General features: G+C 40.7%; 1 protein-coding gene across 5 annotated transcripts in view; it reads left to right on the forward strand.

Moving 5' to 3' along the window:
- The window catches only part of Fmn1 (formin 1), a 374621-nt gene that overhangs the window by 19581 nt on the left and 336499 nt on the right, over nt 1-18541 (forward strand). The window contains exons 3-6 of one of the 5 annotated variants that reach the window (XM_059261103.1): nt 12811-12869; nt 15709-15820; nt 16279-16414; nt 17262-17693. In XM_059261103.1, coding sequence (XP_059117086.1) covers nt 17330-17693 — 364 coding nt within the window. In that variant the 5' untranslated portion in view covers nt 12811-12869; nt 15709-15820; nt 16279-16414; nt 17262-17329. Of the gene's footprint in view, nt 1-12810; nt 12870-15414; nt 15577-15708; nt 17694-18541 lie in introns of those variants that run through there. The other 4 variants (XM_059261101.1, XM_059261098.1, XM_059261100.1 and 1 more) reach the window with 4 other exon arrangements.

Consider the following 18541-nt stretch of genomic DNA (forward strand, 5'->3'; position numbering starts at 1 on the left):
AGAAAAAATGTAGAAACTCTAACTTAATGCCAATCCTCATAACCAGTGTCAGGCTCCTCTCCAGTTTTCCATCCCAGTTTGTGATGACTGTATCATGCTTTACTGAGCACTGGCTATGACTGGTAGTTCTGGCTCTGAAGATCTATGTAGCACATCCACAGTGTGTGCTATGCCTTTCTTCCTCTTGCCATTCTTCTGATGATTATCTTGGTATCTGCTGCATAACTGTATCCATGGCTGTGGCCTCAGCTTCATCCATGGGAGAGTATGGAGGGAGACATACAGAAACGTTCACCACAGATGGAAGGGGCACCAACAGAACAAAGTATTCCACTCAAGTACAGCTTGATGAACCAATGAGTTTCTTGGGGTTACCTATAGGATCTGGAATGACTCAAAGGCAGCATCAGATAGTCCTTTTTGGTCCATTGTTTATCTCTTATATAGCAGTAACTGGAATATCAGGGAGGAGAGGGCCTCATGATGATCTTGTGAGCCCCCTTCTTCCTTCTGTGTGGGAATGTTGGGCCAGATCTCATGAGGGTCTCATGCATGTCATCATAGCTGCTCAGTTTCAAGTTTATGATGATCATGTTCAGCCTAGAGGTAATGGCTACACTATATCATCAATGAACAGTAAGCTAGTGTTTACTCATAATCTCTGTTCTCTTCTGTATATTTTAGTAATGACATCAAGTTTTCATTAAAATTATTAAATCCATGAACATTGTAACAATTATAAAACACATTTGAGTCATTTCATTTAGGCAATGCATAGCTGTGTCTTATATTTTCAGTTAGTGGCCTTGATCTAGTGCTGTTAGTCATCACATCTTTTACTACATTTGTGAACTGTATTTTATTTAAATACTCTAGCATGAAGAAGAACTGACTATAGTTGTTACATTAGTGATGCTTAGAGCCTGGGAAGGCAGTTAGTACTTAAGAAAAATTAAGGAAACATGCCCTGCCTCCTAAACTCAAGATTAAAAAAGAAAACAAAAAACATGGTTTACTTTCCCTCTATTATCAACCATCAGTGGAATTAAATTGTCTGAAATTACTTATAAATGTGGCTTTTATTGAAACATTTTACTGATGCAAAACATGTCTTTTAGAGGAAACATTTTATGGCTATAAATTTACTTGGTTCAAATAGCCCTCCAGTGCAGCCAAATTGATTTCTCTTACTGGTGTCAGGCCCTCTGAGAAGGATTTCTTTGATAAATTTTCATCTCTTAATCCACACACAATCATCCAGCTGGAAAATTGATTTATCATGAAGTCTGTGCCCACTTTAAAGAATGGACATTACTTAACCTGATGGCAAAAGAGTGCTTAATAATTGCTCAGTTGTGTTTCCATCTGTTTCACACATTTATTTTTTAGTTTGGGATGCAAAAAGTTGTATCACTTGCAACTTTTAAAATAACAGCCTATCCAAGAAAACACCTTTGATAAAGCCTGGGTCCCAGGGTCCAGTTCCTCTGTCATCTTGAATTTTTCTGGCAGATCTAGTTGCTGCACTTATTGGATATTTATTTCATTTCAGACTGTCTCTCAGAACTGACACAGACGATATAGTTTGTTCTACACTCAGAGACTTTCCTTTCCAAGGGAGTCTAGAGAACCAACATAGTTTCCATTGGAAGGCAGAGCAGCAGCCATTTATCATAAAACTCAATTCCAGTTTTCAAATCGCATGTACTTATTTGCTCAGTCAAATTATAATTTCAACCCCAAATTCAGAAATATTTTTATTAAACTGATTTCTGTTTTTCAAAGAATATTTTACTATTTTTTTTTAATGTGTGCTGAATCCCAGGAACATGGAATTCTGTAGGCAATGTGAAGTCACTACACTAGCTTATCTAAGCCCACTGCATACTTATCAAAATTTGGCTTTACCAATAAGTCTCAGAAATGTATGTTTATATTCTTTATTATTTATCTACTGGGATGGTTACAATTTTTAATTTTTGTATAGTACATCCCTTTTATGTTTTTTGTTTTCCTATCAAGTTCAAGAAACAGAATTGAAAATTGAAGGAATCATCTGGTAGTGTTTCTACAACAGGACATAGCATTGTGAAAGAATCATTAGAGAACTTCATGTGACACGTCCAACTGTAAGAATTGTGAGCACTGTACTTCTGCATAGGATCATGAAGCTGTGAGAGGCAAATGAATGAGAAATCCTCAGAGTAGCTCAGTTTGTTAGAGATGTGTACTATTGGTATAAGATATGGACACTGTTTCTTTCTAAGTGCCTGGGTCAGACACTGGCTTCTGTAACTTAGAACATCTGTCTTAGTGTCTGTAGAAACTATGGTTATCTGTAATGAAGGCATTAATTCATGTGAACTCTGATATTAAGGGGTAAGTACTAGTTATAGTTCATATGTAACCTTTAGAACATGCAGCCTTCTGTCAAAGGTGGCATCACTTTGATTATTAGGCAGACAGAGTTCAACTATCTATACTCAAAGCCAGGACTGCTCCAAGACTACAAGGACTGCATGCAGTACTCTGACCTTTTCTTATTACATCCTTTCTGGTAGAACCACACTCCTGTTTAATTGTAATTATCTTAATTTGAGGCATTTTTAACCTTTCTTACCCCTTCATGGGGTACTGTGGAACAAGTCTTTCTGTGGGCTCTTAACAGAATCATTAACCACAAGCACTAGTGTACTTTCAGGACAAGTAGAATTCTTAATAGGAATTTAAAAGAAAACCTAGATATCAAGAAAACAAATAATCCAGTTTTTTTTAAATGGAGTATAGACATAAACAGAGAATTGTCAAAAGAAGAAACTCAAATGGGTGAGAAACACTTCAAGAAATGTTTGGCATCCTTAGTCATCTGAGAAATGCAAACAAAAACTAATTTAAGACTTCATCTTATACCTGTCAGAATGGCTAGGATCAATAAAATAAGTGACAGCTCATGCTGGTGAGGATGTGAAGTAAGGGGAACACTCCTCCATTGCTGGTGGGGGTGCAAACCTGTACAGCAACTGTGGAGGCCCACAAAGGTTTGCTAGTGAGATCTGAGCTTGCTTTACCCAGCAGGGCTGCATTAGAGGATTGCTTGACATGTGTAGTTACCAGGTGATTGGAAGGGTCTGTCCTTAGCTGTGCTAGGGGGGAGGTCTTTGCTCCACTCCTTGGCATTCTTATGAATAGCCCTTTAGAAGAGACAGGAGGGGCCAGTGGATAATGATGCAGGCCCTCCCAAGGCTATCCTGTGTTTCTATCTGTTTCTCTCCCCTCTGTCCTTCTATCTAATATCTCTTATCTCTCTCTCTCCATAAGAGTACCCTGTCATAAAATGTGGGAGCCGGTCTCCCAGCTGGACTCCCACAAACCACTATGGAAATCAGTGTGGTAGTTCCTCAGAAAGATAGGAATCAATCTATCTCAAGATCCAGCTATATACCCAAAGGATGTTCCGTCCTACCACAGAGACACTTGCTCAACCATGTTCATTCCTGATCTATTCATTATAGCCAGAAATTGTAAAGATTTCTAGATTCAGCAGAAGAATAGGTAAATAAAATGTGGTATATTTACACAATGGAGTATTATTCTACTGTTTAAAAAATGAAATCATGAAATTTACAGGTAAATGGATAGAATTAGAAAAAAAAAATTCTGAGTGAAGTATCCCAGACACAGAAAGACAAATATAGTATGTATTTGGTTATATGTGGATGTTAGTTAAGTCAATGGTAACCAAGTTACCACAGAGGTTCAGTACAGAGTAAGGGGACAGATAAATCTTGTTCTCGTTATGAATGAGAGGATCAAGGATGAGGGAAGGAATATGGAGAGAGACAGCTATAATTAAGGGCCATTTGAGGGATAATATGGAAACTTAATGTAGCAGAAACTCATATATATATATATGAAGGTGATCTAACTAAAATTGACAAATAATGGGTGAGACAGAGCCCCAACTGGACATCTCTTGGTCACCAAATGACGCTTCTAGTACTGGGATTGGGTTACATATAATTGAGTTGTTGGCCAAAGGAATCCAATGGGCATCTCCAAACAACCCAGGCTGTTGCTAAGATTATAGGTTGCTCTCCACAAACTGATGGTAAGACCCACTGCTGAAGACAGCACCCTCACAACTTTGGTACAGATATATACTCTGTACACTACCCAAAAGAGAAACATAAAAAACAACCCAGCCATAAACCCTTTGATCTACAATGTTGTCCTACCTGCAAGATATGCTAGGGCAATGGTGGCACAAAGCTTATGGGATGACCAACCAATATCTATTTGACTTAAGGCCCACTCCATGAGATGGAGCCCTTATCCAACACTACTTGAGTGACCCAGAACCTGAGATTAGATAGCCCAGGGACCTAGAGTAAAACCAAATACTAGTGTTCTTAGAAGCAAAACAAAACAAAAAAGCCCGCAACTTAACGACATTCTGCTATACCCATAGATCAGTGCCTTATTCAGCCATCATCAGGGAAGTATTCTCATACAGCAGATGGGAACAATAGCTAGACATTAGGCAGAGAGTGAAAGATCACAGAATACTCAGCCCTAAACAGGGTGACTCCGTCCAATCTCTCCCCTCTGGGTTCTGGAACTGTGCAGAAGAGGTGGCAGAAAGAGTGTCAGAGCCAGAGTGGATGGAGGACACCAAGAAAACAAGACCTCTAAATCATCGTGACCAAAGCACCTATGAACTCACACCAGGCGGCATGTACAGGCCCTGTACAGGTCCATACCAGGTTTTCTGCATATATATATGGCTTCCAGTTTTGTGTTTTTACAGGATTCCTGAGTGTGCAAATGAGTGGGTATCAAATTCTTGTGCCTTCTCTTGGGCTCTTTTCCTTTTTGTTTATTTGTTTTGTCCAATTCCAATGTGTTAGTTTTTGTTTTATCTTACTATATTTTATATTATAAAAATAAAATAAAATTATTGTCAAGATTAAAAAAGAAAGAAAATTACATGTTCTTTTCCTGCCAGATTGGAGACTTTATATTCTGGTCAAGTTGTACACAGACCATGGTTAGTGAGTTGGTTGCAACAAACTATTAATCCCTTTCCAAAGAGAAGGAAAATAGTCCTTCAGTAGTTATGGTAGAGATCCCTTGAGGTCCCCACTTACAAGGTTACTCTCCTTGACATTTTAGAAATGCAGTCTTTTATAGCTTTTACACATAAAGGTTTTTAAGCAGGTAGGATTCAAGTTCCAGCTCTGTAACTTAATAGCTTTGCAGATTTGGGTTCCTACCCATCTCAGAGTTCCATGGGAACTAAATACATGAGGCTTGGGATCCACTTAGCCTAGATCCTGGCACTGGTTAATGTTATTTTCCTTCCCCATGTCCTCTTCCACCCCTTAGCCAAATGTGAATCTGCCTATTTTTTATTAAATCTGTTCTGTCTTGATTTTGATTGTTCATCCTCACGTGATATCTCCCCATCCTTTGACTAGTTCACAAAGAAAGACAAGCTTGGCAGAGCACAGTAGTGATGACAGTTGTCCTCACTGTACTGGCATGTGGTGCAGGTGCTTCCAGCTCATGAACAGGGCTTCCCTCATGGAGTTACCCTGCCTTCCTACCCCAGGGAGATCCTTCTGTTTATTCAGTGTATACATACAAGTATGGTCCTTTTGCAAAATTACATTTCTTTTGGTGTATTTCCTAAAATTACACTAGATAAAGATGAACAGGAATTTCTTTTGATTCCTGTGGTGAACATCAGAGTTTATGATGTATAAATAAAAATGCCTCCCTGAATAATAAGTAGAAAAGGATCAGGTGTGCCTATGAAACTGTTGCCTATAAATTAGTCTCTTGTAGGATCCTGGCTACTTAATCAGCTAAGTAATTCTAAAAGGATGTCTCTCTGAGGAGTTAAAAAGTTGTATGTGAGTGAGAGACCTTATGAATGTGTGGCTTTGAGCCAACTTGCATTTTAAATACTATTGAACAATAAGTATTACTTTTTGTATGATATTTTGTTTCTCTTGCTCTCTTTCTTTTAAAATTGCCTATAAGTGGAAGTTGGGGAGTGGTAAGAGAACTCTGTTAGGTGTCTAGATACCTGGGTTTGAGTTGCACAGTGATTGTTGACTAGACATGTGAGTAGGAGCAGTCAGTGTGTACAGTGGTGATGATGATGGCTGTTGCCTTGGGTAGTTGTGTGACTTACATAACAGTTCAAGCTAGACAGCTTATCGTATGAGTTTTGTAAACTGTCACATTGTCATGATCTCTAAAAAACTTTTAGAATATGTAAAACATAAACACAAGTAATGTGAAACAAGGAGGGTTTTCTTCCAACAGAGATGACCATGAAGGAATTGAGAGAGTTGACTGAGAAACTTGCTGTTCTAAAATCCCGAGGTCCCTTCTCTTCTTGTGAGCTATGCTATGTTATAGGGCTTTGAATCTGAGAGTTCCTCAAAGTTCCTGCCTGAAGCCTTGACCCTGTAAAGGGCTGTGTGTGCGCAAATATCTATTCTAATCAGAGCTGCTCTTAAGAGAAAATTCTTCAATTTGAAAACACAGATTTCACTTAGCATATGCAATGATTATTTTTGACTTAAAGTTCCCATGGGGATGAGGGGTAAAAACTACAGGGAGTAGGCTGTCAGACATAAAAGAAACTCTTTAACTTTTGAAAGATAAGGTATCTTTGAAAGAAAGGACTGTTGCATACTCAAAAATAAGTGAAGGAGAGAAAATAATTATGAGACAGGAAACACTGAAACGGAGAGTCTTCACATAGTCCTTCAGTGATTTTCTTTTTATTTGTAAAGACTATGATTTTATCATTTTCTTTTCTGTTCCTGCAGCATGCACTACAGAGGGAAAATTCTGTATTTTCTGAATCCTTTGGAGCTTCAATTTGACTTTGAAATTACCATCACTCCAAGCTAGGTCTCACCACAGTGGCAAATTTCTACAACAGATAAAATACATGCCAAATCCCACCTGAGTTGGAGTGTATCTAACTCACTTTGTGAGGTGCTACATGGTCAGCCATTGTGATAAAGCCTTGAGCATTCAATGAGTAAAAATCTCACCGTTACTTCCTTTTCAAATCATGAAGAAATGACTTATTCCTTCAATATGGATGGCATAGATTATAGAGATGATATAAATCGGATAGTCACATGGACCCATTAATGTATGGAGGATTCCAAACCTTATTTTCACATGGAGATCACATGGAAAACTGATACTCACTTTTCTTTATGTAATGAGACTTGGAGGAAGAGGAGGGAGAGGAGCTGGACAGGCATAGAGAAGATTCACTGTGGTGTTTGAGGGACTTTGCAATACATATCATAAAGTATATCTGGGTAACTTCAGTGTATATCATGAAGTATATTGGAGTAACTGAGTAGGTTGGTTACTGGGTCATAAATAAATATGTAATAAATAAGTAAATAAGCACAAAAATAAAAATGACCCCCAAAATATGGAACCCTTCCCCTTGCTTTGATAATTCACTGTGAATTTTGCTATTTATGTATTAAAATAATCCTGTTGACTAAAATTTGGCTTCCACTTTATTTGTAGTAGATACTTGTCAGCATAATAAGACCCAACTTGGAGTTTGGGTGATTTCACAGTAAAAATGGAGTTTGAAAGACAGATATTTTGGCTCTTGTATATAGCCAAAAATATAGTATATATAGTGCTTCTCTACTTGTAATGCAAAGAAAATCATAAAATTGTGAGTCTTTCTAAAGAAAAGAAACGCCATTGAGAGTATGTAATATCAGTTTCAGTGCTTCCTATATCATTATCTTCTTTCCTTTGCTTAGCTACAGATTTTTGACGTGAAAAAAACTTTTTCGCCAGTGATGGCTCTTCCCCTGTGTCCTGGAACCCATGCCTTCTCCTTCCTGCCTGTCATACCTTTATCTAATGTCTCATAATTGTTTCAATCTTTGATTTGTTCTCTTACTATCCCCATTCTTACTACCATTTTCTTTTCAACTTAAAAACATTCCTAGGTTCCCAATGTTCTACAAAAATGATACAAATATGGCAAACATAGGACTTAATCCTACTTCTTGTATTTTCTTCTCCTCACCATTCTCTCTTACCCTTTACATTATTGTCCAGTGCTCCGTTGCTCTACTTAGAAACTACTTTCCAGTGTATAATCCTGTCCCATTTCTTTCTTTCTCAACTTCCTTTCAGAATTTGATGTCCCTAACTTCTCATTCTTGAATACCTGCCAGTTTCTTTCTACTCCAGTCTGTTCTGACATTACTGCCAAGTTAATCTTCCTTGAATTTAGTGCTAAACATACTTCTCTGATCAAAACTCATCAGTGGCTTCATGAATAATTTGTCCATGAAGTTATAATTAATTTCCAATCAACCTGATTTTAAATGTTTCTGCAACAGGGCATCACTCTTGCTGTGGTTTGATTTTTTTTTCCTCTAAAGATCCTATGTTAGAAACTCAGTCCCCAGTGCAATTGTAATGGGAGTTAACATATGTATGTATGTATATATATGGTGTGAAGGCACTACCCTCATAAGCAAATAATGTCATTGCTGGGGAAAAAAGTCTGTTCCAGTACATTTACTTTTTTACTCTTTTAAAGATTTATATGTATGAGTATTTTGCCTACATATCTGTGTGTTTACTGCATGCATACCTGATGCCTTTGGAGGCCAGAGGAGGGCATCAGATCTCCTGGAACTACAGCTAGTATGGTTATGAGCCACCATTTGGGTGCTGGGAATAGACCCCAGGTCATGGGGTTAAGAGCATCTTGTGGTATGGTTGAAAAGCACATTTGTCTCCGTTTGCTAGTGTATTCTTGTCCTTCCACCTCCTGGATGGGGTGATGCAGTATGGGGGCCCTTGCCAGGTGTCATGCCATAGTTTTAGATTTCCCAGCTTCCAGAATTACTGCTGAATACATTGATGATCTTTAAAAATTATTCAGCCTCAGCTTTATCTTCCTTGACTAATCTCTCCTGGTAGACATCTGAAAAATGAGAGTGAATTTTCCCTTTGTACATATTAGCTGATTTCTTTGTTTTAGGTAATGTCCTCAATTCTTGGCTATCCATTTTCTTCATCTGTACCTGTCAAAACTTACCTTTTAGTTAGGAGATACTTGAAATGTTTTCTTCTGCCTGACAAATTATCCTAATCCTACAAACATGATGTGCTCTGTCCCCTTTTTTTTCTGAACTCTTCTGTTTTGTTTTTTGATATCTTATGGGTTGAGTGTCTTTCTTATATATTGTAGTGATTTTGTATCACTCTTAGTCCTACTTTTACAGAGTGTAAGTTAACAACAAAAACAAAAAAAAAACAACAAAATTTTCCTCAAATGAGAGAAAAGCCAGGAAGATGTTGTATGTCTTCCTTCATTTTTATATTTCCTATTTGAAAAACTAAGCAAAGCACAAAACAGTAGCACTACCCTGAATCTCAGGAGATAGATAGAGAGGGGACAGATAGGCATGAATCTGTTCAAAATTGTAAGAGGGAGAATTTAAACCATTTAGAATTGAATGAGCAATGGGAAGGAGCAGTGACTGGTACCCAGGGTAAGGATCTCTGGCTGGAGCAGTGCCTGGTACCCAAGAGAAGCCATGGTCTCCATTAGAGGGCACAACCACAGCAAACCTTAGCCTAGGAGAGAGGGAGCCCAGGAATAAACACCATGGCCTCTCTTCATTTCTCAGTGCAATCTGCTATGGTTGTTTCTCAAAGTCTAAACTCAGTAGAAGTCAAACTGCAGGGGCATTTCTTAACTGAATCCATAAAAGTCAGTTTTCTGGTGTTTTGAACAGTGTGAAGAATGAACCTGAGTGAACAAATGGAAAATTTACAGTTCAATAATGGACATTATAGAGAATCAATCTTTGCAATATTGGGCCCAGATGGAGTCCCAGGTCATGTCTGTGCCAATGACTAACCAAAGAAAGCTTTATATTGGCCTTTTAGGGCCAAAATCAATTAGGAAATCTACAGTCAGCAGAAAGAATGACTTCAACTAATTCTGGGAACTTATTTTGGGAATTTTGTGAAATATATTATGAGCATTGGATACCATCTCCTAAAAAGCAATCATTTCTCGTTATGAGGAGTCACAACAGATATTTCCATCTGGGGTTGAGTGAAGTCATCTACTTGCTATTGGAAAATGAGTCAGGAAATAAATCACCACAGCAGTATTGTCACAGAGAAAATGTCAGCCTGAGAGTTAGCAAGAGGAAATGGGAGGCATGAGACTCCCCAGGGAAGCAGAGTGCTTTGACACTGAGTACAACCAGAGAAAGCCACTTCACGGACCTAATTAAGATGTATAATCTAATGTGTGGTTCCTGCAGAGCTGCTGTGTTGAGTCAAGGTAGATTGAGGAAAGGCTGCCTGATATAGCTCTGAACGCTCAGCATGGAGGGCAGTGCTGGCATACTGAACCCCACTCCACACTGTGTGCATTTTTACTTTGCCTTTTTCCTGTAAGACTTACATATAGTTCTTCTCTCTCTGGTTTCTCAAATGGAAAAATCTGTGTGATGACTCAGTACTGTAATCCTACTCCCGAATGGATCCACACAACTAGAGCTCTTGTGCCTTCAGGCCTTTTAGCTTGGTACCTTAGAGGGTTCACTGTAGCTGGAGATTTTTCCAGTCCTGCCTGGCCCACTGTCAGGACAAATCTCTCTCACCCACCAGTGCCACAGCTGCTCAGACCCAACCAAGTAAACACACAGAGACTTATATTGCTTACAAACTGTATGGCCATGGTGGGCTTCTTGCTATCTAGTTCTTATATCTTAAATTAACCCATTTCTATTAGTCTATAAGTTGCCACATGGCTCGTGGCTTACCGGTACCTTACATCTCATTTTTCATGGTGGGTGGCTGGCAGCGTCTCTCTGACTCAGCCTTCCACTTCCCCGAATTCTCCTCTCTCCTTGTCCCGCCTATACTTCCTGCCTGGCTACTGGCCAATCAGTGTTTTATTTATTAATCAATCAGAGCAACACATTTAACATACAGAACATCCCATAGCAGTTCACAGTGAAGTTCATTTGCTCACACACTTTCCTTCTTTGGGTGAATCATTTTTGTAGTTTCTTGGTCACAAGAGACTCAAGTTAGAGCTTAGTTAGGGACTTAGTTAGGGCTTCTGTTGCTGTGGTAAAAGAGCATGACCAAAAGCAACTTATGGAGGAAGGGGTTTATTTCTTGTAGCTCTTGGGTCACATTGTTGTCAGTGAGGGAAGCCAGGGCAGGAACTCCAGGCAGAAGCCTGGAGACAGGAATTGAAGCAGAAATCATGGAAGTGTGCTACTTATTGGTCTGCTCATTTTAACACCAATCAGGACCACTTGTGTGGGGTTGGCACCACCCACAGTGGGCTGGCTGGGCCTTCTTATATCCATCATTAATCAAGACAATGCCTGGCAGACTTGCCTATAGGCCAGTCTTAGGGAGACATTTTCTCGAGTGAGAGTCTCTCTCTTCCCCAATGACTCCAGCTTGTGATAAAGTTGACATAAAACCAACACAGCCACAGACATGGGCTCCACAAGTGAGGTAAAGGCATTCTATGTTGGTGTCTTGGGGAGGATGAGGATGACGTAATCATAGGAAGCCTTTATGCGCAACGGTAGCTTCACGGCTTGCATTATGTATTTATTGCTACAAAGTCCCATATCATAATTTCCTAAACCTTGATTTGAGTTTTGTGATTAGGACTAACAGAATTGTAACCATGGCATTTCCTCCACTTATATAACAGAGATACAGTAAGACCAGAACACAAAATACTTAGCTCCCTCGACTGGCACATGTCTGATATCCTCATAAAAGTTAATGGCCTTTCTATGAGTTATTCTACCCTTGATTTCTCTTTATAAACAGTATTTTTATTGATTTTTTGAGAATTTCATATAACATATTTTGGTTATATTCACCTCCTCTCAGATCCACTCCTACTTTATGCCCCCCCCTTTTTTTATAAATAACTTCCTGATTCCAACTTTTGCTTCTCATATGTTCCTAAACAGGCTATCTACTGGGGCATATTTGACCCTTAAGGAAAACTCCCTTCCCCAGAAGCCCTCCACAATCCATAATTCCACAGTTAGGATATGGCTTATGAGCCCCCTCCCATTCCCTACTAGAATGTTGACTGGCTTGATAGTGTGCAGGCAGCCACAGGCACTGTGAATTCGTAGGTACAGCTGTCATATCATATTCAAAAGACACTTTTTATTCTGGTATTCCCTGACTTTGGCCTTTTTCAATATTCCCTTCCCCTCTGAGGTGCCTGAGCTTTGGAGAAGGGGTGTGATATGGATGCCCCATTTATGACTGAGCACTCTGCTGACACTTATTGTTCTCTGTACTTTGACTAGCTGTGAGTTTCTGTGTTAGCCGCTGTCTGCTGCACAAAGAAACTTCTCTGGTGAGGTCTGAGAGCAACACCAATCTATAAATAGAGAGATAAAAATTGAGATGGAAGTTTGAAACTCTGTTTATTTTGTAACATAATAGTCATAGGCTCCTCCCTGGGGCTTAGAAGCTTTGTAGCCATGGATTTGTGGCCGGATTTGCAGCACCAAGCAAGTGTGTGTGTGTGTGTGTGTGTGTGTGTGTGTGTGTGTGTGTAGCAGATCTAAAGCCAATCAGAAAATAGTTGGTTACCCTCACAACACTGTACCACTGTTGCACCACTGGGCATACTTTGCCACACTGGTTGTTATTGCAGTTCATACAGTTCACAGCTGAGGAAGACTGATAATGACTTTTTCCCTTCTTCAGCCAACATAGCACCTTCTAATACGATGAAAACAAGCCAGCAGAGAGAAGCCTCCTAGTCAGTATGTACTTGATTTCTCCTTGTTCTATAACCAGTATGTGTGATGTCTTCAACAGTAGGGTCTTCCCATCAACTTGTGGTGGGAAACTAAAAGAAGTGACAATAGCCTGTATTTTTTTGGGGAGGGGGGCATCCTCTGTGTCACATGTGACCCAAAACTTGAGGGAAGGTATTTTACATTTGACAGTGGACTCTTTATTTGGCAGTCTATGACTTTATTTGGCATCTATGGGATGAGCATAATCTCCTGTGTAGGGTTACTCCAAGTAAACTCTTATAGAAATATATGTATGAATTTATAAAACCATAGGTTTTCATATTACTTTTTTAAATGTCCTTTGTATGAGTTATCCCTAACTTCCCCCTCCCTCTCCTTACTTAAACCTCATCCCCATTACTATTCTTTCCCTTAATATTACCTGTGCCATCTTTAATTTCTAAATCAGAATTTTCATTGGGTTCCCCTTTATAGGCAAAGGCAGTTTTTACTTTTAACTCAATGAATTTGTTGCCCTTTTTCTCACCTTTCTTTCAAAAAGGAGTACTTCATCTAGTCAGACATGCTGACAGTGTTCAGTGAATATTAGAAGATATGGGGCATTGATGAAGAAACTGTGTTACATTGCATTAACATAACTAAGGGGGTCTCTGTTCATCAGTAGAAGCAATAGAGGGAAAGCAGATTTACCCACAAATCGATGTTAGGAGACAGACCTGACTTTTAAACTTGTTTCTTCTTAGGGGAACCCTCATAGACAAGTTCCTTATGTCTCTGACTTTCAGTTTTTTCATCTGTAAAATGGTGCCATGCTAATTAAGTGAGATGGCAAATTCAAAGCATAAGTGTGTATAACTCTTCCTTGGGAAGAGATGATAGGCAGCTGTAGTCCTACTTGACATTATGACATGAACTGTGAACTGCTATTTGGAAGAGATTCTGAAAAATCTACAGTGTGCTTCTCTCCCTACATCAGACACTTCCCACCTTCCAGGGAAGTCAATGAGCTAAGTTGATACTTGAAGGCAAAGGAACGGAGCTTATCTTCCCATAATTCACAACAGCTCTTTGGTACTCCCTTCAGCTTGTCTCATAATTCATAAATGGAACTCTTGATCATGAATAGCAGATACCCATCACTCTTTGTAATTGTTGTAAATCACAGACTAAAATGTTACCTCTCAAATGGGTTCTTGCATATGTTCAGAGAGTTTGTGCATCACACATCAATATACACATACATGCTTAGGATGTAACAACAGCATGCATTTTAGAAAGATTTTAAAGATAGGATGATCAGAATGAGAGCAGGCCATATGCAATTATGAAAAAGGCAAGGCCTGTGATGACTTCTTATCTCTTCTGGGCATCTTATCCTTGTATCCTGATGACCCTTTGATTAAGGGAAGAAGAAAATGACAGTATATGTGAATATGTACTCCACCTATAAAAGTCCTGTCTCTTAGAAAATATTCCAAACAAGCAGACATATTTTTATTTGAAATTATGTAAACTCTGAATCCTTCCGACACTTTTTGTCTTGACCAGGTGACCCCGCCACCCACCCACTCACATACACCTGCCATTTCATGTCATCACTTGGCTCCATATGTTTTCCTTAAGGAGTTTGCATTACAAATTCTTCCTCTTTTCGGAACTCAAAATATACCTTTATATAACTTTTTTTTCTAGTTTAAAACCAGTTAAGAAAAAATAAAATACTTGGGGAAAGTAATTTACAAACTACATCAGTTATTTTGTAACTGATTGTTATTTTTTTATTCCTGGGGGGTGTCCTTTAAGTGAGGACAACTTGAAGACTGGGTGGTATATTACCTTCAGAAATGAAGTGTTATAGTATAGCATTCTAAGCTCCATAATTGTATGTGGAGGTATTAGTTATGAAGACAATTTTGAGGACCTCCCCCACCAAGTCACATAAAGCAGAGGCCACCTTCACCGCTCTCATGGTGTTTCCAACGACTTTTATGATCAAGTCATTGAAAATCCCTAAGGACCAGCAGTATTTTTCTTTGCTATTCCACTTGTCTTCAAATAGTCAACAGGTAGAAAGGGAAAACATTATTAAATAAAAATCAAGCTGGGCATGGCAGTGCACACATCTGATCTCAGCATTTGGCTGGCAGAGGGAGGAGGACCATCACAAGTTCAAGTTCAGCCCAGTCTACATAGCACATGGCCAAGGCTACATGGCAAGACCTGTCTCAAAACAAATCCAAACTTGATTAAGCCTCTACAATTACTTAATTTTAAACATTTAAATCTAAAACATCATATATTTTGTACGAAGCTTTTCGATAGAACACTGCCAGGAGGTCAAGCAGGCCTGAAACTTCATCTCTCATCAGGTTCTGCTCTGATGCTTCGACCTCACACTGTGCTTCAATGCAAGAGAACCTTAGAATGTTTTTTATGATAACAAAAGCTTCTCATCTTTGAAAATAAGATTCCAAACATGAGTCATTAAAACAATGATTGTTTCTAAGGTTCTCAAAGTCCTATTCTCCCAGAATTCCTGGAAGGTTCACAGCTATTCTACAGAAGACTAGAAATTGTGGTCTGAAGAAAGTAGACAGACTGGCTGTAGGCTGTACAGTGGATTCCCAAGTGAAGAAAGGGGACCTGCTGTCCTGGGACTGAAGTGAGAGCTCTTCCCATCACTTAGCTATAGAAAAGCCTCCTGGTCAAGGTGGGTAGAAGCTTAAGCTGCCATCAGGCTCCTGGCTAGAAAGGATCAGTGTGGTTATGTTGTGATTGATATTGCCCTTTGATGTGTACACTCTGTTAGACAAGCTGCTTTCTTCCTGTGTTTCTCTAACAGGCAGCCTCATTGCCGGAGAGGACTGTCAGCTGCCTGCTCTGTCTAGTCACCATCACATGCCTCCCCACTGGAGCTGACCACAGACCAGCATCTCCACAGCATGAATAATTAGGTAGGCATAATGGAAGGCACTCACTGCACCCTCCAGTTGCATAACCCCATCACTGAACTCTGCTATATCAGCTTCTATCTTCCAAAGGGGGAAGTCAGAGGATTTTCATACAAGGGCACTGTAACTCTAGACAGATCCAATAACGCTTTTCATAACTGCTACCAAGTCAGGGAGGGGCCAGACATCACCAGCCTCAGCCAGCAGCCAAACGAACATCCCGGCGACATATTTTTCAAACAGACTCCCACAAAAGACATTCTGACAGAGCTATACAAGCTCACAGCAGAGAGGGAGAAGCTGCTGGACAGTCTGCTGAGGTCAGACCACATCCTGGGAATTTCAATGGGGAACCAGGAAGGGAGGTTGCAGGAGCTGTCAGTGAGCCTTGTGCCCGAGGAAGACTACTTCCAGAGTGCTGGCAATTGGAGCAGAGAGCTCGCTGTGAACTCGCTCATTAGGAGGAGCACCCAAGGGAGCAAAAAGCCCCGGAGGTCTGGCAGGAGGAGAGAGAGCCCTGAGGAGCTCCGGCTGAAGAGAACCAGGAGGAAAGGGCGTGGCCGCCAGGAATCAGCTCCTCCGATGGGGAAGGACCAGGTCTGTTCCAGTAGCTCCCTTCCTCCTTCCCGGGTTCGGCCTAATCTTCAGCTCCTAGAAGAAAGAGGAAACTTAGTTCCCCAGGGAACACTTACCTCCTCCCCACGGAGGAGAGAGAGCTGCCCTGCCAACATCCTCAGGACACCAGATGCAGACCCGGGCTTCCGGAGCTCTGGGAGGACCTCAGAGGACACTGATCTTGAAGGACCTCTGTCTCCAGACAGCAGCCCCACCGAGGTAGGAGATGCTGGCATAGGAAGGCAGCTCAAGGTTCCTCAGGAGCAGGAACCTCCACGTTTGTCCGAAAGGCATGAGAAACATCCAGGGGCAGAGAGGGGCGGGACTCGGAAGTCAAAGTCACTGGAAAGGACTTGCAGGAAGAAACCTGTTTCCGCAGTGGTGGCCAAGGTCCAGGAGCTTTCTGCTCAAGTTCAAAGGGTAGTTAGGGCTCATCCCGATGGTGAGGAAAGGGTTGCTTTTTGCTCAGAGACCCATTCTGAGTTCATCCCAAAAGCTGACTTCCTCGTCCTCTCGGGAGCTAAAGATGAGACTCAAAGTTCCAGGAGCCTGGGGGAGGAGCAGCAAGGGGTCAAGTCATTGCAACCCTCAGCCACAGAACGAGCCTCCATTCCCAGTGAACCAGCCAGCACCGAGGGGGCTGTGAACAAGGTTCTCCGGAAGGTGATAGAGAGTGAGAAGTTAGATGAAGCCACTGAGGGGAAAAGACTAGGCTTCTCCCTCAACGCAAGGTCCACCCACACTCTCCCAGAAACAAGAAGCCAAAGGAAGGCTGGGCTACCCAAGAGTGGCCATAAATTCTTGCTTCTGGATCTGCCCCACACTGTAGGTCCTGACTCCCCACAACCCAAATGTGATGAGAGGAAGCCAGCCCCCCAAACAGCAACAGCTCGCGGCATGGTATTTAATAATTCATCGCCTCAGTCCAGCGCACACAAATGGCTGTCACCTGTTCCCTCGCCTCTGTCTCCAAGGTGCCCCAGCCCTCAGCAACACCACAGGATCCTCCTGCTCCCTCCACTGCCTAGTGAGGGGGAAGCTGCTTTTAATGAGTGCCCTGGTAGGAAGAACGGTGTCTCCTCCGGGTTCCCCTCTGCTGTCACCTTGGAGCCGTCATCTTCTACAAAGGTCACGGAGACCAAAGGAGGCAGCCCGACTTCCCTCAGAGCAAGCCAAACTTGGCTGGTATCTGAGGAACCTTCAGAAAAAAGCTTGAGGCCAGAGAAGATCACAGCTCCACCCCAGCACCAGCCACCACCAGGTTAGCCTCTGTTTAAGCTGTTTCCATCTGTGTTTGGGAGATTCAAATTCAATTGGTCGGCTTCTGCTGTTAAGAGACTACTAGGTAATTAACAATGGACTAATATTCCTAGGGCTGTTCATTCACTTGGTAACAAGAAAACTGAGATTTGTGTCGGGGGTGTGGGAATGGTAAAGATGCTGTTGACCCAGAGAACCAAAAGTGCGATTTTTTTTTCTAGAAGCAATACTTCGTATGAGCTTTTGAGATTTGCATGTGTGTTTATTATTTATTTATTTATTTATTTATTTATTTATTTATTTATTTATTTATTTATTTATTTATTTATTTATGGCACATAAAGTTGCTTCCGAGATTGCTTAACACTGAGACTCAAAAAGAAGCAGCAGCTTGTCTCTGCCTTTGATGTCAGCATTGAGTAATTGGCCCATTGACCTAAATTCTACTGGTGATGCTATTGATGTCATTCTAGGGAGTCTCTAAGCAAAAGGACAAAAGCATGCTGTTTGTATTCACATGTCAGTAGCTACTTAGGTTTTGTTCTGTTTTCTATATTTTTGTAAGTGCCATGATTTATGACAAAAATACTTTTGTTACCAGAAAGGAAGCATTCAATCTAATATGAGGATATTTGGGTGCATAGTGTGCTGGTCCATGCGTATATTCTAGCAGTTGGAAAGCTGGGTTAAGGGGATCACCAGTTTAAGGCTGGCCCTGGCTACAGAGAGAATTTAAGGCCAGCCTGGGCTACAGGGAAACTTTAAGGCCAGCTGGACTTGACAGTGAAATATTAGCTCTGAAAAGAAGACACAATTTTCTTTTTTGGAAGAAGTAACTTGGTCAGATTC

Source organism: Peromyscus eremicus, chromosome 4 (genome assembly GCF_949786415.1).
Source record: "Peromyscus eremicus chromosome 4, PerEre_H2_v1, whole genome shotgun sequence".
Taxonomy (NCBI): domain Eukaryota; kingdom Metazoa; phylum Chordata; class Mammalia; order Rodentia; family Cricetidae; genus Peromyscus; species Peromyscus eremicus.